This window comes from Bos javanicus, chromosome 25 (assembly GCF_032452875.1).
Source record: "Bos javanicus breed banteng chromosome 25, ARS-OSU_banteng_1.0, whole genome shotgun sequence".
In the NCBI taxonomy this organism is placed as follows: Eukaryota; Metazoa; Chordata; class Mammalia; order Artiodactyla; family Bovidae; genus Bos; species Bos javanicus.
Window position 1 is genome coordinate 3,592,591 of NC_083892.1, and position 23,211 is coordinate 3,615,801.

At 52.6% G+C, this 23,211-nt stretch overlaps 2 protein-coding genes across 6 annotated transcripts in view; one reads left to right on the forward strand and one right to left on the reverse strand.

Moving 5' to 3' along the window:
- Positions 1–13,749, forward strand: part of DNAJA3 (DnaJ heat shock protein family (Hsp40) member A3) — a 31,327-nt gene extending 17,578 nt beyond the window's left edge. The window contains exons 6-12 of one of the 3 annotated variants that reach the window (XM_061402470.1): positions 3,828–3,975; positions 5,024–5,088; positions 6,518–6,646; positions 7,094–7,209; positions 7,957–8,054; positions 11,918–12,034; positions 12,575–12,664. In XM_061402470.1, the coding sequence (XP_061258454.1) occupies positions 3,828–3,975; positions 5,024–5,088; positions 6,518–6,646; positions 7,094–7,209; positions 7,957–8,054; positions 11,918–12,021 (660 nt within the window). In that variant the 3' untranslated portion in view covers positions 12,022–12,034; positions 12,575–12,664. Of the gene's footprint in view, positions 1–3,827; positions 3,976–5,023; positions 5,089–6,517; positions 6,647–7,093; positions 7,210–7,956; positions 8,055–11,917; positions 12,036–12,574 lie in introns of those variants that run through there. The other 2 variants (XM_061402472.1, XM_061402471.1) reach the window with 2 other exon arrangements.
- Positions 13,750–16,138: 2,389 nt separating this feature from the next.
- On the reverse strand, positions 16,139–22,335 carry NMRAL1 (NmrA like redox sensor 1). 3 transcript variants are annotated; one of them, XM_061402473.1, is made up of 6 exons: positions 21,920–22,168; positions 21,718–21,791; positions 21,331–21,569; positions 18,728–18,977; positions 17,417–17,607; positions 16,139–16,426 (listed from the first exon to the last, which is right to left on the reverse strand). In XM_061402473.1, exons 2-6 carry the CDS (start codon positions 21,755–21,757, stop codon positions 16,247–16,249), a joined length of 900 nt encoding a protein of 299 aa, XP_061258457.1. In that variant the 5' UTR covers positions 21,758–21,791; positions 21,920–22,168; the 3' UTR covers positions 16,139–16,246. The 3 variants fall into 3 exon arrangements, with proteins under 3 accessions (XP_061258457.1, XP_061258459.1, XP_061258458.1); XM_061402475.1 differs by having other exon boundaries at positions 21,957–22,048; XM_061402474.1 differs by lacking the exon at positions 21,331–21,569 and having other exon boundaries at positions 21,957–22,335.
- Positions 22,336–23,211: the final 876 nt, after the last annotated feature.

Consider the following 23,211-nt stretch of genomic DNA (forward strand, 5'->3'; position numbering starts at 1 on the left):
TCAAACTTATCCCAGTACTTACAGCATCCGTTAATCAGTCTTGCTTAAATCAGTTATTACTGTTACTTGCAAAATGGTGATTTTTCTGATTCTAATGTCCCTTCTCTGTTTTTGTTTTTGTTTTTTTTCTAATTTATTTATTTATTTGGCTGTGCTGAGTTTTAGTTGCAACATGTGGAATCTAGTTCCCTGGCAGGGATTGATCCCATGCCCCTCCATTGGGAGCACAGAGTCTTAGCCACTGGACCACTAGAGAAATCCCCTTTCTCCGTTTAGTAGTTGGCATTCTACTAAAAGGAAGAGCTCTCTTTTCTTCTCCATTTATGTATTCTTTCATTTGTATCAGTATGAACTCACGGATTCCTATTTCATTCACTGAACCATCATCACTATTACTTTGATGCATAAGCTGTCCCTGACTGTGCCTGTAGAAGTCTCTTCTGGCTGGCTCCTGTATTCTTTCGGTGTGTCCCATCATTCTTTCAGCACTTCTTTACTTTGTGTCCCAGCTTGCATACACTTTCCTAGCCAAATCCTGGAACCAGCCATTTCTCCAGGGAGTCCTGATTCCTTTTAACTGTCTAGTAGGATTTAGGAACCAAGATCTGTGCTCTCGGTGTACTCATTGTATCTGGAGTGTCACTGCTTCCAAGTCCTCTCAGCTGACTGAGACAGGAAATAAGTGTGTATGTGTGTGTGTGTGAGCGCACATTCCTGGGTCAGGAAGATCCCCTGGAGGAGGGCATGGCAACCTGCTCCAGTATTCTTGCCTGGAGAATCCCCATGGACAGAGGAGCCTGGCAGGCTACAGTCCATAGGGTTGCCGAATCAGACATGACTGAAGCGACTTAGCACATGCACACATGTGCACTTATAGACATATGTTCGATACCTATCTGTCTTTCTGTGTTTTTCATGTGATAGAGTATATATATACATATATGTGTACACTGATCCATCCATTTAACAAACCAGTGAGTTCAAACTGATAGTTCCACTTTCAGCCCAACACCGCAAGGCTTGTCTAGTCTTCTGCCTGTCCATATTTGAAACTAAATAATAAAGAGAGATTATTAATTTCTAACAAAGAGAAATCTGGCTCAGTTACCCTGTATATTTACTCATTTGCTCAGTCCTATAACATACAAAAAGTAATTTGAGAACTGTCATTCATACCACTGCAAAAAGCAATCCTGCTTTACTGGCATTTGGGTATATGGCCAAAGTACTGTGCTCAGCTTACTCAGATCACTTCTTTTTCTCCCCTTTCACTGTGATTATATTATCTGCTTAAAATGCAGGTAGGTTTCCACTGACTATGTTTGTATTCCATTTATATGGTTTCTTTTTTTAAGGGGGTTGGGAGATTCTCTACTGCCCACCTTTAAAATAAAATCCTTGTCTACCTGCAATGCAGGAGACCTGGGTTCAATTCCTGGGTCAGGAAGATCCTCTGGAGAAGGAAATGGCAACCCGCTCCAGTATTCTTGCCTGGAGAATCTCATGGACAGAGGAGCCTGGCAGGCTACAGTCCATGGGGTCACAAGAGTTGGATACTACCAAGTGACTAAACCACCGCCAAGTGTGTAGGGGGCACAGAAGTTGTCCTTGAGTGCATAGAAGAAAAGCATAAAAAAGGAAACAAGTCCTTGATAATCCCACAACTGTTAGTGTTTTGATGTGTCTCCTGCCAGTTGTTGATGAGGAATATCATTTTTGTCTTATATTAACTAGTTTTTGAACAGGTTGTATATGCTAATCATTGAAATTCAGTGGGTACAAATTGAAAACTGTGTACGATGAATCTCCCTTTCATTCTTGACTTTTACCCATTGAATTCTACTCTCCAAAAGCATCCTGTCTGTCTTTCTAGATGCAAGCCTGTGTAGACATGTATGTCTGTGTGTGCCTTGTTTTCATACCAAAGATAGAATACAACTGTTAGCCCCATCTGTACCTTGGTGGTTTTGTTTTGTTTCTAGTTCTCACTGTGTTTGGGAAATAGTCTACGTGTGGCCATGGTATTCCTCCATACAGATACATCCCCTTTTGTTCAGCCAGACCCCTGTTGCTGGATGCCTGGGTTCTCATCTTTTCGTTTTTTTGGCTAAGCTTAACAGCTTGCAGGATCTTAGTTCCCAGATCAGGGATTGAACCCGAACCCTTGGCAGTGAGAGCAGAGCCCTAACCACTGGATCACCAGTGTTTGTCATTGATTTTAGTTGTATTTGTCTTTTGACTTTGGATGTGTTTTCGCCTATTTGTATGTAGATTTCATCAGTTGAGAATCATAGTGAAATTTTTCCTATTTTTCATTTATTATAATGAAGGCATTTTTCCGTGTCTTTGAGTACTTTTAAACATTCTCTTTGTTGGCTGAATAATAGTCCACTGATGGGGGCTTCCCTGGTGGTCCAGTGATTGCGACTCAGAGCTCCCAATGCGGGGGGCCTGGGTTCGATCCCTGGTCAGGGAACTAGATCCCACATGCATCCACTAAAAATCCCACGTGCTGCAACTAAGACTGGGAGCAGCCAAATAAATAAATAAAAATAAGTTTTTAAAAAAAAAAAAAAATAATCCACTGATGGGAGTCCGCAGTACCTGTACACAATCTTATAGCTTAGTCTGAAAAAGTAAAATTGTGCCTGCTTTCCTCTAGAGGGCGCGCTTGGAGAGGATGAAGATTGTTGTGGCTACCATTTTACCATCGGAGTCACTGCCTCTTGTTACAGATACTTTTTATTGATCCCAGTTCCTCTCACATCTGAGGTCCTTTCTCCAAGGTCCTGAATTGTTGTGACTTTCTTTTTTCATATTTCTTTGGTGAACATTGAAATAATACGGTAAAACTGAAGGGTGTCTATGTGCAGAGATATTTTTTCTTTAGCATTGAAACAAAAATATTAAAATGGAAATTGAGGTCTGTGTCCATTGGTCATGATGCATCATGAAGGTGAGAGGGAAAGGCATGTTGCAGAGTGAGAATGCAATACACTCTTCTTGTAAAATTTTTACTTAAAAACTTCTTTATGGTGAGAAGGAGAGTGAGTGAGTCATGGGAAGAACACCTCAAAACTGAGCTCTTATGAGCAGGTCACCCTGGGAGTCAAGGTGAGGGGGAGATTAATTTTTTATATATCTCTGTATCTGATTTGCTACAACAGCGTGTTGATAATTTACCCTCACCCCCTAAAAAATCCCAAGGATGTTGAGTTAAAGAAAATGGTAACTGAGTTCCATTGTCCAGTGAAGAGCTGATGAGAGTGGCCACAGACCATAAGGCCCCACTTGTGCAAGGGGCTGGGAGCCGAGGAGGCTCCTGGAGGACTGGGGTGAGGGTGGCTGCAAGAGGAGCCACTTGCCTCCTTGCTTATGGGCATCTGTGATGAGGTGGGGCTATTGGGGGCTGTGGGGGACAGAGGCCTGTGCTGCTCCTCCCTTGGGGCAGGCAGGGGCAGCTCTGGGTGGGAGTTGCTTCCAGTTGTCACTTCCCTCTTTCTTTCCCAGCTGTCCCTTTTGTAAAGGGAAGAGAGGGTTCTCTTTAAAGTGATTTGCTCAGCTCTGGGGGCTTGGGGACCTTCTGTAGAGAGGCACTGTCTCATTTTTCTGTCTCATATAATCAGGTTTGGTTCGGAATTCAGGAGGCAGTGTGCTCTAGGTCAGTTTGAGCTCCTGCAGCTTGTCCTCAGGCAGTGTGTTGTAGCACAGGCTCACACCACACATACGGGTCTTCGGTGAGACGTTTCTCATGCTCATTGTGGTCCTAGGGCCTTGCTGTCAGGGTGCACTGGTATCTAAGGGTCCCATTTTTTTTGTCTTTGTAGGAAACCATAAACACAGGCCCTTTTGTGATGCGCTCCACGTGTCGGAGGTGTGGTGGCCGGGGCTCCATCATCACGTCTCCCTGTGTGGTGTGCAGAGGAGCAGGACAGGCTAAGCAGAAGAAGAAGGTGGTGATCCCCGTGCCTGCCGGTGGGTCTGGGCTCCTCCACGCACGGGGGCTGGGAGCCGAGGCCACCTGCCCTTGTTTCTGGAGCCGAAACTCGAGGAGAAACCACAGTCTCCTGCGTTTTCGTCTGCACCAGTTACCCTTAAGATCTGCGCGTGTCATAGGGAAACGGCACCTCGCGTGCCTGTCCTGCTCCTGTGAGAAGCAGCTCCTCCACCTCTTTCTGTCCCAAGGCCAACGTTGTACCCACTGCCCGCCCAGCTGGCCAAGCCACCCTCTCTGCGCCCAGGGCCAGCCTATGACCCCCACCCCCCACCCCAAACCAATCCTGTTCCTGGAGTGGTCTTTGCACAGGGTGGTATGATCACGTCTCACACTGTTGAAGACTCTGTGGCGATTCTCAGGGGCCAAACACTGGCCTCCTCTTCTAGCCCTTCCTGGTCTCAGCCTCCTATCTTCTTAGGCTCCCCCTTGTTGCCTTGCTGCCTGCAGCTTCCTCATCCCCAGGGGAGCCTTCTGGAAGCATTTCCTTAGATGTTCCTTTGGAGCTGTGATCTTTTCCTTCTAAGCACTTATCTCTGTTTGTAGTGATACGTGGTGTTGTTATTCAGCTAATAACTGTCTCCCCTGTGGGTGTGCTCAGTGTCATCCAACTCATTGCAGGGACCGTAGCCCGCCAGGCTCCTCTGTCCGTAGGCTCTCCAGGCAAGAATACTGCAGTGGGTTGCCATTTCCTTCTCCAAGGGACCTTCCCGACCCAGGGAGTGAACCTGCTTCTCCTGCATCTCCTGCACTGGCAGGCGGATTCTTTAGTGCTGTGCCCCACTAGACTCTAAACTCACTGGGGTACTAGGTGGACCTGCTGGTAAACTTGAATAAGTGTCATTTGGTTATTGAGTACTATATGCCGCACCTTTGAAAAGTGACACTTGTTTTACTTGTTGCCGTATTGGGTGACTGTGTTGTTCCTTGTTAACAGGAAACAGGAATGAGTAAGTGGGTGGGTTGTAAATAGATCCAGTATAGAAAATGCCTTCACACATCCCCAAATAATTGTTCTCTTGCTTACAGGAGTTGAGGATGGCCAGACTGTGAGGATGCCTGTAGGAAAACGAGAAATTTTCATCACATTCAGGGTAGGTGCTCTGTTTGCACGGCCTCTTTTGGGCCCTTGCTCTCGTGGAGAGGGTGCAGACCAGGCTTTTTATGGGTGAGATGGGAGCTTCATGGAATACGCCTGGCTGTTCAAGTTTCTAAGGCAAGTGGTGGCCACCTCAGCAGGGTGATCAAACACGTGTTACATCAAGCTTTTGTGCTAAATGTGGAGAGAACAAAGTTACCCCAAGGTGTTTACAAGTTGGCAACAAAGCACTCATAAAAATACAGAAAACATCTTTTATTTTTTATTGATGTATTGAATTGTTCATGGGGACAGTAGGTGCCAGAGCTACAGATTTACATGTGACGTGCAGGCAAAGTTTTCTGAGGCAAGGCTAACAGAGGAAGTGGCACCTCTGCCACTGATTCCACCAGGCATGTCCCTGAGGCGGTGCGGCAGGCGGAGGCAAGGTGTGTGCCAGCCTCGTCTACAACTGTGAGCACTGCCAGTGGCCTGCTGCCTTCGGGAGGAGATGGCGAGGGGGCTGCACTGTGGGCACCTAGGAGCAGAAGCTGGAGACACACATGTTGGCGTGAGACGCCCTGGTAGCTCTCGGTTACAGACAGGGAGTGAGCGGGCTGCAGGCCGAGGAATGAGGTCATCTGTGTAGTTTCAAACCACGCGAGGTGGTGTCATGTATTGTTTAGGGACATGTAGAAAAGGTAAACAGACGCTCCTAGGAAAGATAAAGACTAAATGTAGCAGCTACTGTGGAGGGGTGAGCAGGAGGGGGAGAAGTCACCTGTGTCCTGGTCTTCTGTGACCTAAGCAGGGTTGTGTGTACAGCGTGTGCTAATTACTTGTGCTGATTTACATATGTGTGAAATATTTCATAGTTTAAAACAAAGACAAAAATAATGTAAAGGGTGAATCTTTAAGACTGAGAAATTGAAGAGAAAGGTCTCAGTCTGGAAGCCAGTCTATGAAGAAGGTTTGATAGAGAATTCAGATTGTTCCCAGCTGATAGTAGAGAAGAAAAGAAGAAATCACTGGAAGACAAAGAATGTCTTTGAGATAAAAAAAACAGTGCTTATAAAATCAGAATCATTCCAGTGCTGCTAGTCTGACTTGAAGGTAGCTTGTACCAAAGACTCTGGAAAGTAAACCCTTTCTTCCTTTGTAGACTGTATTAATCTGTGTCTCTAGTAAAGTAAGATTTTTATATTTTTTTTAATTTTCAAAATTTAGTTTTATTTCCCTCAAGACTTGAATAGCTTCATCTGAGAGGACACTGTGGCATTGCAGTGAAGGAAGAAGCTGCCCTGTAACTCCCGGAGCCTGGGGGAGGTGGGCGCTTTGGTGAAAGTACCCTGTCTCCCTGGATGCTGCACGCTGAGCCGCGGCTGTGGTCTGCTCTCCAGAAGGACTTCTCTGAGCGTTGGTAACCCTCCCGTGCTTGGTCGTAGGTGCAGAAAAGCCCTGTGTTCCGGAGGGACGGTGCAGACATCCACTCGGACCTCTTTATCTCCATAGCTCAGGCCATCCTCGGGGGCACCGCCAGAACGCAGGGCCTGTACGAGACCATCAATGTGACGGTAAGAGTGCAAGCACATTCTCACTGCTCTTTTCTTTCTAAAACGGGAAATGGCTGAAACCTGGGAACAACCTGGCGGAAGGCAGGAGGAGTGTGGGCCACGCCTTGGGTGTGACTTGGCCGGGAAGCAGCTCCTGGGCCGTGTCCATCCTGGCGGGCTTGGCAGCAGCTTCAGTGGCGCCCCAGGTTGGCTCTGCTTCCTCCCAGGTCCTACTCCCTGAGCTCCTTTCCTCCTGCTGTGGGCTCGCCACCCCAGACTCCTGGCCCCCAAGCCCATCACAGGCTCTGCTCAGGGTGGACCCAGCCTAGCCAGTTTCTGTGTGGTGTTTGGTGGGTTTTATCTAGAAACCTGAATGGAGTTCTTTTCGGGAGTAAGATTGTCTTCATGTCGTGAGATGTTTTCATTTGGGTGGAGGTGGAGGAAAACCTGAGGTTCCTTTCTTTATAGATCCCCCCTGGGACTCAGTCAGATCAGAAGATTCGGATGAGTGGGAAGGGCATCCCGCGGATTAACAGTTATGGCTATGGAGACCACTACATTCACATCAAGATCAGAGTTCCAAAGTAAGTGCCTCCTGGTGTGATGAGGTCCACCCACTCTCTGCAGCTTCCAGCACCAGCAGGAGCCGGTCAAGGACTTCTCACCTGCCAGGCAGGTGCTGAGCCCGACCGCCCGGCCTGTGTGGCACTTCTGCTGTAAGCACTGAGGCTTAGGCAGGTTACTTCTCCCGCTAAGTCTGTCCTGCCCAGGTGCTCCTTCTGAAAGCGGACATGATAAAAAAGTTCGACCTCGCTGAGTTGCTGGGAGATGAAATGAATAACCCATAGGGAGCAGTTAGCTATTATTGCTGCTGTTGGTTTTATTATTATCACTCTCGGGTCGCCCTCTATCTGAGAGATGATCTAGAACCAGCTGGCGGCAGGTATCGTGTCTGGCCTTCAGGAGAAAAGTCCTAGGGGGAGCTGTAGACATCTGGAGCAGGGCTTGCCAACTCCTCTCAGTGGGCTGGATTTCCAGCACTCTCTTTAATTAGATAATTTCTGACACACACACTTGTAACAGCTTTTCATCCCTCTGGTAAACTGTTTACCATGGCCACAGTGGCAGTTGTTTAGAACAACTCAGGGTAGTTGAAGAGGTTTACTTTACAGAAGCTTTAAGGGTGTGGGCTCTTGGGTTCAGGGTGTGCCCAGTGCCTGGGTCGAGGGTCCTGCCTTTCCCACATGCTGCATGGGGACCGGCCACGTCCACATCCTTTTGAAGAGCTGCCCAGGGGAGCCGCTTGGATACTGACTGCGCTCGGTCCACAGGAGACTGACAAGCCGGCAGCAGAGCCTGATCCTGAGCTACGCCGAGGACGAGACCAACGTGGAGGGGACGGTGAACGGCGTCACCAACACAAGCACTGGTGAGACAGCCCTGCGGCCCGTGGGAGCCCCTCAGTACCTGGGAGGGCAGATGGTTTGGAAACATGTTGGGGTTTCCACTGGGGAATCCTCCTGGAGTCTCCAGAGGGCCCAGCAGTAAGAGAGGGGCTGAGTGTTGGGCAGAGTGGCGCGGGACCGCCACACTCGGGAAAGCTGGCCCCCCGCTCTGGCCCTCATCCTCTGTGCACGTGCTGCTGGCCGAGGTCAGTGAGTTCTGTGACGCTTCCCTCCAGGGAGCATCTCTGTGTCTTAGGACTGCTCTCCTGAGTTCTAGCCTTGGTTCTGCCACTTGCCCTGTGACCTTGGGCTCATTCCTGCATGAGATCTTCCACCAGCTAGATTCTTCCATCTCATTCCTGCATGAGATCTTTCACTAGCTAGATTCTTCCAGCTCTAGCTTGTAGCCACTAAAGGAGAAGATGCATGTCTTCCTCACCCAGGTGGCTTTCCCTGGATTTCAGAGTGTCCTGTAAACAGCAGCTGCTACAGGCTTAACAACCCCAGATCTGCCTGTGTGCAGCAGGTCTAAACTCTGAGCTTCTAGGGCCGTGAACAAACAAAATGCCTTGTTTACTCTGAGCTTAAACATCTATAGAGTGCAGTTAAATATTGGTGATTGGTGAGTAGCCATGTTCCCCCAACTCTGACCACAGGCAGAAGCTTTAGCTACAGGCACTGTGACTATAGCCCTCGTCCCTCAGGATGGGGGTGCTTTGCCCAGATGAGGTGCTCTGCTGGGATGGGGTGCTCTGCTAGGATGGGGTGCTCTGCTGGGATGGGGTGTTATGCCGAGGAAACGCTGTTCCCTGTCGGTTGGGCCTCCTCCTGGGCTGGGACAGGCCATGCTGAGGGTGAGTTGGCTTCTGTTGCCCAACGTGTTGGCTCCTGGTTGCATCACTTTGTTTTTGTCTGGGTCCTGAATTTTCTCTCACCTTCTTGGAACTTGAATGGTATTAGATTAGTGTACAGTCAGAGCAGGTGATCAGAGCTGAGGGTGGGGTCTTGGTCTGGGAGCCCTGGGACAGGCCTGGGGGTCCTAGTGGCAACAGCCTTTGCTTGGAGTTGGCCAAGCTCCCCTAAATCCAGGGGACCAAGTCCTCTGTGAAAAAACAGCTGCCACAGATTCTATCTGTGGCCAACTGGGCATAAAGTGAGCACTTACTGTAGTGGTTTGGTTCATAGACTTTTTCATATTTTCTTATTACTATCCCTTGGACTAAAAAGAAGTGGGGATGATTCTTCCACATAACTCTACTTATGCACCTCTAGGTTTTTTTCCTGGGTCCCAAACATTGCCACAGTCACAGAGCATGCGAGATTTGCTCTGCAACCAGCTTTCAGCCATGTGCCCCTCCCCCAGGGGAACTCAAGGTCTTCCTGACTGAGCTCTGAGTGAGACCCTGGGCCTTGTTCACTGTTTGCATGTCGGGTATTATCCACCAGTTGTTATCAAGCCCCTTCCTGAGAGCTCAGATTGGGAGTTGATCCTGCAATCGGCTTCTGAGTAACGTCCATGGTTCTTATCCTGTTAGCTCATTCCCTCTCCCCGCGTTCAGCTGAGATTTATTGGGAGGCTCTTATGTGCCAAACACTTTGCCAGTTCTTTGTTTTAAATTTCTATTGACATAATTTTGCTGAATATATCATAATGTTAACATATGTGTTGCATGTGTTTGTGAAGAGTTCATAAAGTGAAATGAGTGTCCTGAATTATTTTTTTTTTCCACTCACTTCCATTGTCATTTCAGAATTGTATTCAGTGGGAAATTTGGCTCCCAGATATAATTCTTTAAATGGCTTTTAAGAATCTTAGCACTGGAATGCAATGTCGGTCAGTCCGCAGCCTGGGTGTGGTTAAGCCTCTTGTTACTGTGAAGAAAGTTCTTTTTGCCGTCCATGTGTGAGGACACACCGGTGCACACAACAACCTTTCCCGACGTCTGTACTAAGGTGCATCCTGCTTACTCAGTAGAGCCTGAATCTCTGCTGTTAAAGTTACACTGGAAGCAGTTGCCTGCAGTCATCAGTGGTTCTTGGGCTAGCGTATCACTTAATAGCCCCCAAGTGCCCGTGGAGATAGTCACTGCAGATGCAGACTGATTCCTGGGTGTCTTTGCTTTCACCACGGGAAAGGTATCGGGAAGGCATTTGGAAAAGTTACCACTATGTAGGAAAACAACCTAAACGTTTTTGGTGGGTTTAGTATCGCTTGTTTATTTTTGTTCTCTGTAGCCCCTGCTGAAAACCTTAATAATGGCTGACCCTGGCTTTGTTCCCAGCCTGAGAAGCAGAAACACCGCAGCGAGCCGGGGGCCTGGGGCACTCTGAGGTTACCAAGTGGCCTTTTGGGTGTAGAGACAGCATGGCTCGTTGTTTGTGCTTGTGGGCCGTCGGTAACTCCTGCGACGACCCCTTACGTCCATTTAGCTGTCGTGCAGGAACCTCTTCCAGAGCTTGGATCCACCTGCGGTCTCTTCTCTGATGAGCTGATGCCATTGACTGTTGAGCCCCTTTATTTAGGCAGGGTGGAGGCAAGAGGAAGATGAGGAAAAAGACATTTTAGTGGAACAAGAGGCGCTCTGCTGGCTCTGAGCGTGTAGTCAGCTCAGGTAGTCAGACTGTGCGTGTAGACCCCGCACCTCTGCCTGTAGGGTGGGTCCGGTCCTCAGATGTCACCCTGGAGTCCTGTTGGCTTCTGTTTCTCGCACTGATGGTCACCAAGCATTTGCCATGTGCTCAGAAGTGATGACCAGAGAGACGGGGTCCCTGCCCTGCCCAGCTTACAGTGTGAGCGGGGAGGCCAGCAGGCACTGAACCCCCAAGTAAGTGCCAGGCTTGCTTATGACACTAGGAGCTTGTGCCTGTGGAGGAAAAGGTGGTGCAGATTCGTGGAATGCGCGTTACCTGGCTATTCATCACCTTGTAAAGAGCCATGGATTACCTTCCCCACCTCTTCCGGAGGCCTGCTGCCCAAAGCTGTGGGCCTCTCACCGACAAAGACGTCTGAGACTGAGATCTTGGGGACATGGGCATTTTGTCCCCTCTACACACTGTCCTTGACATACATCCCCCTGCACGTCGACGTGCACTAATTCTCTTGGTCCTCTTGCCTTGTGACGTGTTTGTGCAGAGGGGCTCTCACGGCCCCTCTGGAAACTGAAGGGCGGCCACCCCATCTTGGGGCATTTGGAGCCAGGTGTTTGCCCGGTGACACGCGGGGCCCTTGGCTGCCCCGTCCCAGATGAGCAGTGCACATGTCCTGGGGTCCCGGGTGCCCTGGAGATGGTCCGTGCGCACTGGCCGGGTGTGGAAGCTGGTTGGTGGCTCTCGGCACATGCTCTTCACCTTTTCAGAGCCTGGGCTTTGGTGTCTGACTGCTTGGGTCTGAACTCAGACCTCCTGCTCGTTTATTTGCTCTGTGACCTTAGTCATGCCACCTAACCCCTTTGTGCCTCTGGTTTTTGTTTCTTTTATCTGGAATTTACCTGTAAGGTTATCGTAAGGATTGAATGAGGTATGGACGCCATGTAGCCTGGCCTGGAAGGCATTGGCACTGGCTGTTTTTCTGTTATGGTTCTTAAGGTGGGACAGCTGCCTGTTGTCCTTTTCTGTTCCTTGTTTTCCTCTCGAGGGCCAGTGACTTGGGGAGCAGTTGGGATGCTCTAAGTGCTGAGTCATCTGATGAATGGGACAACCCTGGACAGCCTGATACAGCCACCTCTCCTCTCGGGGTGGCGCTTGGTGGCTCTTGGAGTGCAAGCCCTGGGTGGCCAGACGGGGCCTGGGGTGGGCTGCGAGGAGATCTGCACCCTTGACCCCAGTTCTCTCCGCTGTTTATGCCCAGGTGGCAGCACCATGGATAGCTCCGCGGGAGGCAAGGCTAGGCCTGAGGCTGGGGAGGACAAGGAGGGATTCCTTTCCAAACTTAAGAGAATGTTTACCTCCTGATATCCCAGCCGAGGTAGGAAAATCCCTGAGGTTCCTCCCCTTCATGCCCCTCTGAACTAATGAATCCCTGTTTTCCCTCATTTTAGCCAGTATCATCCCCCCACCCCCAGAGGTGAAGAGGTTCCCATCTCAGGCATGGTGTGAGCCCAGCCTCAGCCCAAGGGGAGCTAGCCGGTAGTGCAGGGCTGAACCACTCCTGGAGCCCCCCAGCCCTCCTTCCACCAGCTCCCGGGGGCACTGCATCCCACCGTGGTGGGAACCAGGTTGCCCGTAGTCACAGAGGGCAGGTCACAGCAGGGCCAGGCCTAGAACTCAGATCTCTCCAGCCCCGCCCCGTCCTGCCTGGGACGTCTAGGCAGTGTCAGCTTTAGTGTGGGGCGGGGCGGGGCGGTGACGGGAGTCCTGCTTGCTCAGCATGGTGTCTCGGGACTCACCTTTCACTTGTGCTGGTCCCGGATGTTGGGGCTCCTTCCTGGGGACCACGGAGGTTCACCAGCAGGGCGTGTCCTTCCTGCGAGGCCAGTGAACTGTACCCGTTTGTGTCTTGGCTCAGGAAAACGGTCCACTGGGAACTAGGCAGGGAGCAGCAGCACCTCCTCGTGGCCAGGCACCTTGGACGCAGGAGGATTCCCCATGGCAGCACTGAGCCCCTGCCTGCAGAGGCCTCCGGACCGCCTTGGCAACAGCAAACTCACGTGACCACGCAGCTCTTCATGGAAGGTCACTGCGGACGGGACAGACCCTGGGCAGTCAGGCATGGCCGGCCTCAGGGCTGGTAGTTTCCTGTCTGTGGGTAGGTAACTTGGCCTCTTCAGGCTCTGGCAAAGTCAGACGGCTGGACACTTCCTGCAAAGCTGAAACTCTTAATTTGGAACTGAATGTGGTTAAAGAATTAAAGGCCATGCTTACAGCTTGAAAATGAAGCCTTAAGCTGCACCAAGTTGTGACGTGATTGATTTCCCTCTCAGCAAACCTCCGGGACGTTCCAGAATGAGTCTTTCCTGACAGGTTGTCCTTTCCGGGAACCTGGGGCACACGCCCCACTGGTGTCACCCACCCTTCAGCTGGAGTTGGTTTTAATTCCCAAAGGTACTGAGCAGCTGGAACCTGGGGGCCTGGGGCCTGGGGTGACACCTAGAGGACAGTCCCTGCAGAGGCCACTCTTGATCACATGGGCTGTGATCTCCGTCAGGACGGACGGGGTGGCCCTGTCCCCAACAGCTGAGTTGTGTTGTTCTAAGGCACGCGTAAGCGGGGCTCCTGCCCTTCTGCTGGACCGCAGCCGGCGTGGCCTGGGGCTGACTGAGGGCCTCTCAACCCCAGCCCTGCCCCGCTGCTATCAGGGCCTTGGTCTCACCACTCACCACTGACTTGTTTTCAGACGTGTGTTTAAATTATTCAATGCTGAGAATCATTGTCTTTTCCCGTACGAGTGTTTGTTCAGAGGAGAGCGTGGTCTCGGCAATCGAAGGTTCTCCAGCATCCAATCAGACCAAGCACCATTTCCCAGCCTTGGCTCCTGGGACGTGCAGGTTCCCCTGTGTTTCCAGATCCCCCCGCTGTGGCAAGACAGGCTAATGGAGAATCCTTCTGATTAGTGTGCTTTCTGTTTCCCCCCCATAATTTACTAAAATAAAGCATCTGCTAGTGTCTGCTCTAAGAATGTAAAATGATTCTGTATCAATGTAAATAAGATTATCTACTGCAAAGAGATATTTAAAACCTGAATTGTGGTCATCTCTTCTTTGAAAGAGTTTGGACAGCTCTCTGCAGGTGGCCCAGCAGCGGGTGCTCACCTGCCTGTCAGGCCACCCCACGTCTGCTGGCCTTCCTGGGGGTGGCTGGAGGTGGCTTTCCTCAGCATCAACCCCACCGAGGGACAGGTGTCGCTCTGACAGGCACCGACCCTCCTAACCTGGAGCAGGGAGCTTATCCTGCAGTGATGTGCTGATCTGAACGAACGTTCTAGGATCCAGCATGTCGCTTTTACTCTGGGAGCCCACTCCTCAAAACACCTGCGGTGTGGCCTCCTTAGGTCCCTGAGCGTCACCACTGCCATCACTAGATACTTTTGTTTTCTCCGTTGTTTTCAGAGGAATATTAAGGTATTTTGTGTGTATTGCAGTCTTCGTCTGGGCTATGGTGGCTGGAGTGGGCCCCAAGCACATGACTCTGCCCTGCCCCGGGGTTCTGGGCTGAGCAGGCTGTAGTGGAGGCGGGGGTGGGCACTTGCTGGATTGGGTGAAGAGGCTGGGAAGACTTGGTGGGCAAGAATGAGGCTCAGCGACTTCCTGCCAGTCTCTAGTCTCTTCCTCCGTTGAACAGAAGTTTGCCAAGCACCTGCTGTGGACTCAGTGTGGGCTGGGCAGGATCTGAGACCCCAGGGTACGGTGGTGGAGGGCTCGATCACGTCTCTCTTGGCAGCTCAGGTCTTCTTCCTAGAGAAGTCAACCAAAGCCATGTTTTTTGAAACTAGCAGTCTAGACTTGGAAAGGGGAAAGTGGATTTTCTTTCCAGTGAGACATCTTCACGGCTGTGCCAAGGCATTCTTCCCTCCGATGGTCAGAAGGTGGCGGGGCAGCATTTGTAGGTTCGGGTCCCCCTCGAGGCCTGGATGGACTGGGTTTGGCTCATTCCCACAGCTGGCTCCTGAGATCTGTCTCCCGACCCCTCTGCAGCCTGAGGTGGGGCTGGAGCATGAGCTGAGCCATTTAGAAACACAAGAGAGTGTCCCTAGGCCGCTGGGCCTTTGTGGCTGGGAGGTGAGCACTTGCTGAAGTGCTGGGAGGAGGGCGGACAGGGGAAGGCACTGGAGGCTTGCGAGGCCTGACCACAAGGGGCCCGGGGAGTTAGACGCTGCTTCTCCCCAGTTCCCCCATATAGTCTTCACAGCAGCCCAGCCAGGGGGCACCAAGTGAGCAACCCACCCCAAGAGGCCTGGTAAAACGGCCAGCACCAGCTGGAGCCTGCCCTCAGCTCCCTGCAGCTCACCCTGGAGCCGGCGTGGTGGGCTCTCCCCAGGCTTCGTGCCGACCAAGGGCCACTCCTGGATCCCGATATCATGAGTCAGGGTTCCAGCAGGTAAGTCTCCCCTCCAGAGGGCCTGGGGTACTTGGGCATCACAGGGCTGGACACGGATGACTTGTTGGGTTCTCCTGCTGATACGGGTGGGCTTGGAAGCCCATGTCATCACGTCTGCTCCTTCCTACCCTCCTGGGAGGCTGCTCCCTCAGGCTGTCCCTGTGCCCCTAAAGTGGGCCCTCCAGTGTTCATCACCCCCTGCTCTCTGCAGCCTGATGTCGGTCTGCAGTCGTCCTGCACACTGATATGTGGCTCTCCTGCTAAACCAGACTCAAGACACAGTGCATAACTTTCCTGGTTAACACTGTATTTAGGGTCCAGCACGCTGGATAAGTTGTTGAAGAAGTGCTTATGAATCAACAGGTCGAATGAATTTGGCAGCCCTGCTATCCTTTCAGTGCCTCTGCAGGTCCCAAGGCCAGAGCAGGGTAGAGACCGCAGTGGACGTCCTGCAAGCCCACAGAGACACCAGTCTCCCCGCCGGCTGTGTCCTCCGGGCCTTCGCTTCTCTTCTCTATAGTGAGCAGGAGAGGGAAGCCGTCCAGATGCCTGGGGGGCTCTGCCCACCGAGCAGGGCTGGGTGGTCACGTCCCTGGTTTCCCCTCCCTGCCTGTGCTGTGGACAGCATCACCTCTTCTCCATAGGGCTAAGTTCTCGTGCCCTGGGGTCCACAGCTCTCTCACGTCCCTTCAGGGGTTTCTTTCTTACCAGCATGTTTTGAGATCACCACATCTCGAGGCTGCTGCACCCAGGGGCCCAGGAGGCAGGTGAAGGGAGAGGAAGAAGGGGCTGGTCTTCCCACCCTGAAACTCAGAAGGAACACGGAGATGACCGGATGTTCTGGGGTGGAATAGTGTGCGTACAGGGGTGTCAGACGTCCCTGGCTGCAGGGCCGGGGGCAGGGGGTGCTCTTGGCCCCCCACACTTGGCTGGGCACTTGACGCTTCCTATTGGAATTTTCATGGCCTTGGTGCCCTAGCATCTGCCACCCCAACCCCAAACCATGAAACAAAGCGCTTTTCTTTTGGAAGCCATCTGTGAGAACAATGGGCTTTATTTAAAAAATAAACTTTCTTGTAACACGAGAGAGGGTCACTGTGACCGCACCCCCAGCCCCCGAGACGGGGTTGAGAGGTGGGCAGGGTCACAGCCCTGCGAAGTCCTCTTTGTACTGCTCTAGCCACTGGTCCAGCCTCCTGGCCTTGGGGTTGAGCCTCAGGGTCAGTTCGATGTTGCGGTCGGGTTTCAGGGCATAGAAACGGAACATGTTGGCCAGATCCCGGGCACCAGGGAAGCCAAGCTTCTCGTAGTCCTCAGGGCTTGTCTGCAAGCAGAGGGGCGTCGTACCTCAGTCCCTACTCTGTCCCCCTGAATTCATCTGAAGACTGTTGATGCTAAAAAGATGAAACTTCAAAAACCACTGTTGCAGGGCAATGTATATCCAGTTCTTCCAAGATCACGAGGTGCAGACATCTCAGTCCCTTCCATATCAGAACTCTGCTTCTGTCACTTTGTTGCTCAAAACACCAAAGCTGTTGTTCCCCTTTCTTGACCAAACTGAACCTTAACTCCTTGGCTCCCAAACCCTCCATGGCTGCCTCAGGCTTTCGTTGTTTAGATAGTAATACACAGCCCTTTAGTGCACGTTTTGTAGAACGTTCATTGTGCCAAGGGAGCGTCTACATCATTATTCCGTTCATTCTTCACAGTAGCCTGAGGACAGGATACCCTCCGTATACCCACTTTACAGATGAAGAAACCGAGGCAGAGAGGGGCCAGGGGCTGGGCCTCTGGTCATACACAGGTGGGTGTTAAGGGCTGGGAGCAAAATGTGAGCCCAAAACGTGTCCTGCCCTGGTCTCTCCCCTCTTTACTGCTCTGCTTGCGTCTAGGGGGCTCTGTGGGAGGTTTCTGTCATTTAATGACTCTGAGTATCCCAGACTCTCAAAATGATTAGAAACAACAAACCCAGGGGTCTGGACAGGACAGGGTAGGTGAGGGAAGGGGCCGGATGGGGCCTACTGCAGCCTCCATCCCCTCCGCCAAGCAGTCCAAGACACCCCGTGCTCTCCCTCCTTGCTTTGGCCCCTGCTGGGCCCTCTTCCTGGAGCCCTTTCTTGCCACTTGGCCCTCTGCCAGAGCCAGACATCTCACTCGGCAGCCACACTTCACTCCTGAGGACAGCACGTCAGCATTCTCTGAGGATGAACTTGGCTTTGTGATGCTCAGAGCGTGGGGCAGCCCAGGATGCCACTCCCCTGCTACCCGCAAAGCCCCTCGGATGGGGCTACCGCGTTCCCGCCAGGCCTCTCACCTTGGCGTCGCGCACTGCCTTGCCAGTGTGCTTGGTGAGCAGGGCGGCGTACTCCTCCACCGTGTGCCTGCAGGTGCTGAGCCCGATGTTCCTGCCGACGTACTCCTCTGGTGTCTTTAGCAAGCTGAGCACCACGGGACCCAGGTCGGCCACGGACATGCCGTCTATGGGCACGTCACCCATGGGCAAGCCTGGGAGGGGGAGAGGGATGTGCTGGCCTGTGTCTCTTGAGGGGTCGGTCTCCACCAGCTGGTTGGCGCACAGGTCAGCACCTGGCCTAACTCAGACACCTCAGGGTCAGCAGCAGAACTGAGTCAGGAAACAGGACATGACGGAGCTCTGCCACTGGCAGGCTGTTCAAATCCTGGGAGCCTGGCCGGGGAGAACTCCAGGCCTGCCACCCGTCGGGCCTGGGACAGGAACAAGCAGAAGGAGAGCAAGGGGCTTTGAAAGGCGCTCTGCCCAAGAATGGGTGCAAACCCCAGTTCCTGACGTGGACGCCCACGGAGGATGTAAATGCCAGCAAGAAAGCTCGGGTGGCCAAGGCCAGGGCCGAGCCCAGAGCAACATGGTGGGTGGGTGCTGATAAACGTGTTAATGAGTGACTCTACCGGCCGCGGTGTGGCTTTCAGGAGGAAGAAGCAGAGCTCTGTCTAGATGAGGCACCTAGAGCTCTCAGGCCCTGCCTGTAAAGTTTCCACGGCTGCCCATTCAGACCACCCAGGAGCCTGTGGGGATGAACTCCAGCTCAGTGATGGAACACAGGTGACTTGACGATGGCTCTGCAAACTGTAAAGGGTGGTGTTGGGGTGCCAGGCCCAGGGAGGGTGAGCAGGGATCGTGCAGAGGTGAGGAGCCAGGGGAGGGTGCTGACCCCTCCTGCTCTGCCTGCCGAGCCTCCTGCACTGCCCCGCCGGCGGCAGGACACAGGTTGGACACGGTGCCCTCCAAGCTGCTTAGAGATTTGGAGATAGGCACTGAGAAGAAAGTGCTTTCCTACCCCTGGGAAGTCTACAACTGGACCTAGCCCTCCAAACCCTCTCCTCACTGATGAAGCAGAAACAAGAACCACGCTTGTTTCTGCAAAGCTCTCCGAAAGACACAGCACAGTATCCCCGCACTGGGCAGATCTTCCCTGGGGAAGTCTGGGCCATGCCCGTCTCATGGGACAGGACACGGACGCCCAACAGGGTCATGGGTCTATTGTGAGAGGGCTGGGGCTCAGACCTGGAGCCCTCGGAGGACAAGCCCGCTCTCTGGGCCACCGTGGCTCTGCATGGTGCCAGCAGACGCCCGAGGGAACACACTCACTCAGCAAGTAGCTCCTTCCATCCGGGGCTTTCTGGGGCAGGAAGTAGGAAAGGAGGTTCTCAAAATAGCAGGGCAGCCGCACACTGGTCATGGGGACGCCGATGTCCCGGAAATACTCTTCCACCTCCCCTTTGCCGTCAAAGTGTCCCGCTGTCAGTCTCCCCGCCGTTAGCTTCTTGATGTTCTCCAGGCCGCTGTAGACCACGTAGCGCAGGCCCAGGCGCTTGGCCAGATCAGCCAGCAGCTTTCCCTGGCGGGCGAGTGGGCAGGAAAGGAGAAACCACAAAGCTCAGAGGAAGGGTGTGTGTCCCCATCGTGGCCCTGGCTCTCCCCCCAGAGGCCACTGTGCCAAGAGCCACAGGCCACTAACCCCTCTGATAAGGTTCCCCCTTTCCTGTGCAGCTCCCACAGCATCACATCCTCTACCCCAGGATTATAAGCCTCCCACCAGCCAACAGCCTTAGCACCCCTTCTCCAGATCATCCAGGTTGTCCCACCTTCCAGGGTACTGGGCCGAAGTCCACCGTGTGCCACCTGGGAGGGGGCGCACAGAGGCTTCCCGTCTCTGCCTGTGCTCAGACAGCATCTTGTCCCCATGCTGTGCTGTCTTCCTTGCAGAGCCCCAGCCGTCCCCTAGGGAAGCGCTATGGCTCAGCTGTTGAGCACACAAAACACGCCACCTGGGATCCGGACTGGCTCTGCAGCGCCCTGGCTGTGCCTTCCAGGACAAAGGGTCTAACTGCTCTGCCTCCTCGGTTAAATGGGGACAGACCACCTGGTGCATAAGGCTGTGTAGGGCGCTGGATGGTGGCCTCCCAAGAGATATGTCCACCTCCCATCCGCCAGAACCTGGGAATGTCACATCGTTTGGGAAAGGGTCTCCAAAGATATTTTTTAAGTTAAAAAACTTGAGATCATCCTGGATTACCCTGGTGGGCCCTCAACCCAATGACAAGTTGTCCTTATGAGAGATGGAAGAGGAGACAGGGAGAAGAGGAAAGGCTGCGTGAAGACAGAGGCAGAGCCCAGAGTGACGTGACCACATGGAGAGCCAACACCACCAGACTGGAAGAGGCAAGCCTCCAGACAGGGCAGGGCCAACACCTTGCTGTTGGACTCCTGGACTTCAGAGCTGGGAGAGAATGAATTCCTGTTGTTTTAAGCCACCTGGCTTGTGGTCATTTGTCATGGTGCAGGCGGTCAGGTTGACGGGATCTGCATGAACCAGAAAAGCTGTCTTTGTCCACTCTCTGAGATGGGCTTCCAGGTACGACAGCAACTGAAGGCTCAAGGTTAAAAACAAAGAGACCAGGGGTCCAGTCCAGCTTCCCTTTATGGACCAAAGTGGTCCAATAAAGCTCCCCTTTCCATGGGAGGAAACACAGACCAGCTCAGGGAAGTCACGTCCACAGCCAAGGCGGTGGGAGCTGTGGACGAGGCAGGACTGAAAGCCGATGGCCAGCGGTCTCAGCCCTGGAACCCTGGCTGCACCAGTCATACCTTCTACAAACACCCAAGCGCCTGCTATGTGACAGGCCCGCTGCAAGTGTCTCCACCTTCCAGGGGATTTTTAAAAAGATGCATGTTTGTCTCACATCCCTCCCACAGCAGCCTGGGCTCAACGCCACCGACCAAAGAGAAGCTGGGTGGAAAACAGAATAAAGAGAAACGTGAAACATCTAAAAGGGACCTGGCAGATTTGGGGAATGATGGTGATGTGTTATGCTTTGATTGTTGTTGTTCAGTCGCCAAGCTGTGTCGGACTCTTGCGACCCCATGAACTGCAGCACGCCAGGCTTCCCTGTCCCTCACCATATTTTGATTAGAACGTTAGTTCCATGCGTATGTGTGCTGTGTGTGTGCTAAGTGGCTTCAACTGGGTCCCACTCTTTGCGACCCTGTAGACTGTAGCCCTCCAGTCTCTTCTGTCCGTGGGATTCTCCAGGCAAGAATACTGGAGTGGGTTGCCATGCCCTCCTCCAGAGGATCTTCCTAACTCAGGGACTGAACCCATGTCTCTTATGTGTCCTGCACTGGCAGGTGGGTTCTCTACCACTAGCGCCACCCGGGAAGTCAGTTATATGGGTATATTTATCTTCAAATTTCATCAAACTGTACAATTAAAATGTGTACCTTTTAAGAAAATTATGGGTCAGCACAGTTGTTAAGAAAAATGTGAAGTCACTGGATGACATAAAGCAGATTGTGGTTGCCTCGGCCTGGGGAGGGGAGAATGGGGAAGGGCTGCCACCAGCTATGGTGTTTTCCTTTGGGGGTGATTAAATGTTCTGGAATTAGTAGTGGTGATGGCGGCACAACTTTACAAACGTGTGAAAAAACACTGAACTGTTCACTTCAAAAGGGTGAACAGTATGGTGATATCTTAAGTCATTGGATGAAGAAGCCACCTCCTGCCCTTATCAAAGTCTAGGAGGGCTGCATGGAAGAGGGGAAAGGCTGCAGTGTCCGTCGTCACAGGCAGGGGGCAGCCCCTCTCTGACAAGTCAGAGCTGCCCTGCAAGGGCCAGCAGAGAGACCTGGGAGCTCTTTGAAGATGCCTGGCTCCTGCCCTGGCCTCCTGACGCCCAGCGGCCTGGCCTCACCTGCTTGACCTCCTGCTCCTGGCTGCAGTTCTCCCAGTAGTTGGTCACAATGAAGGTGGCGTGAGCCCCGCTCAGGGCCAGCTCCATGCTGGCCTCGTCATCCTGGTCTCCCTGCACTACCTCTGCACCTTGCAGCCTCAGCTGCTTCGCTGCCCTCTGCCCAGGGTCCCGGGTCACCACTCGGACCCTAAATGTCCCATCTTCCAGGAGTGTCCGGGCCACTGAGCCTCCCTGGGCACCTGCGGAGAATCAGAAAGACCTGCAGGGTGGAACCTGCATGGGAGGCCTGCGCAGGGTGGCGCCCCTAGCGCTGGGGGGCGGGGCCGGCCGGACCCCCGGGCTGTCCTGGGTAAGGGGTCCAGCGCCTCCTTTTGGGGTTTCGCTTACCTGTGGCTCCAAACACCACCACCAGCTTCTTGTCCGCCATGTGAGCGGGAGCGGAAGGTGTGGTCCCGAGAAGTCTAGGGGCAGTGAGAGGCGTAGAGTGGGCGAAAGGGCGCGCGCGTCGCGTAGGCCCCAGGGGGCGGTTCGGCCGGGAAATAGAGGGACTCCGCCACCCCCGTCCCCTAGGACTGGCTCCGGGTCCTACCCGCAACCCTTTCCCGGGCCCTCCAGACCAGCTGTACCTCCCAGTGGAGGCCTAGGTGTGAAACGGTCCGGGAACTGGGGACCCGTGAGGCTGCAGCCGAGTCCACGGCGGAGGGGGGATGCAACCCTACATGTGGCGCCGACCCTCGCCCTCAGCTCCAGTGGCAACCTGGCAAAGCCATGCTTTCCCAGACACCCTGCATGAAGGGACCCCAGGCTGGGTTGCTTCCGAATCCTCGCCGTCCGGGCCCTCACTGCGCGAAGCGGACACGCCACCCCCCTCCGCAGGCACAGATGGTTCGTCCCGACTCGGGCGAACTCGGCCGAAGGTCTGGAGCCGCCGGCCCGAAGCCTACGTAAACCGAATTTGCGTAAATCAGGTCTGACCGAAATGCACTGCATAGGCGAATGCTGGTGGTGACGGCTGCGCCAAGCAAAAATGAGTAACTAAATAATCTTTATTTTGCATGAACATCTGATCTTTGAGATATGGGTGTCGCCCAAAGACAAATCTATATTCGTGACTCTTTTTTTTTTAATTTTATTTTATTTTTAAACTTTACAAATTGTATTAGTTTTGCCAAATATCAAAATGAATCCGCCACAGGTATACATGTGTTCCCCATCCTGAACCCTCCTCCCTCCCGCCTCCCCTTACCATCCCTCTGGGTCGTCCCAGTGCACTAGCCCCAAGCATCCAGTATCGTGCATCGAACCTGGACTGGCAACTTGTTTCATACATGATATTATACATGTTTCAATGCCATTCTCCCAAATTTTCCCACCCTCTCCCTCTGCAACAGAGTCCATAAGACTGTTTTATACATCAGTGTCTCTTTTGCTGTCTCGTACACAGGGTTATTGTTAGCATCTTTCTAAATTTCATATATATGCGTCAGTATACTGTATTGGTGTTTTTCTTTCTGGCTTACTTCACTCTGTATAATAGGCTCCAGTTTCATCCACCTCATTAGAACTGATTCAAATGTATTCTTTTTAATGGCTGAGTAATACTCCATTGTGTATATGTACCACAGCTTTCTTATCCATTCATCTGCTGATGGACATCTAGGTTGCTTCCATGTCCTGGCTATTATAAACAGTGCTGCGATGAACATTGGGGTACACGTGTCTCTTTCCCTTCTGGTTTCCTCAGTGTGTATGCCCAGCAGTGGGATTGCTGGATCATAAGGCAGTTCTATTTCCAGTTTTTTTAAGGAATCTCCACACTGTTCTCCACAGTGGCTGTACTAGTTTGCATTCCCACCAGCAGTGTAAGAGGGTTCCCTTTTC

Excerpts from the sequence above, each read along its gene's own strand:
- NMRAL1 (XM_061402474.1), bottom strand. The coding sequence starts at position 22,320 with ATGCAGTGCATTTCGGTCAGACCTGATTTACGCAAATTCGGTTTACGT. Across the intron at positions 21,792-21,956 it reads ACCTAGGCCTCCACTGGGAG|ACTTCTCGGGACCACACCTT; the intron begins GTACAGCTGGTC and ends CACTGCCCCTAG. Across the intron at positions 16,427-17,416 it reads AGGCAGTGCGCGACGCCAAG|ACAAGCCCTGAGGACTACGA; the intron begins GTGAGAGGCCTG and ends CTCTGCTTGCAG.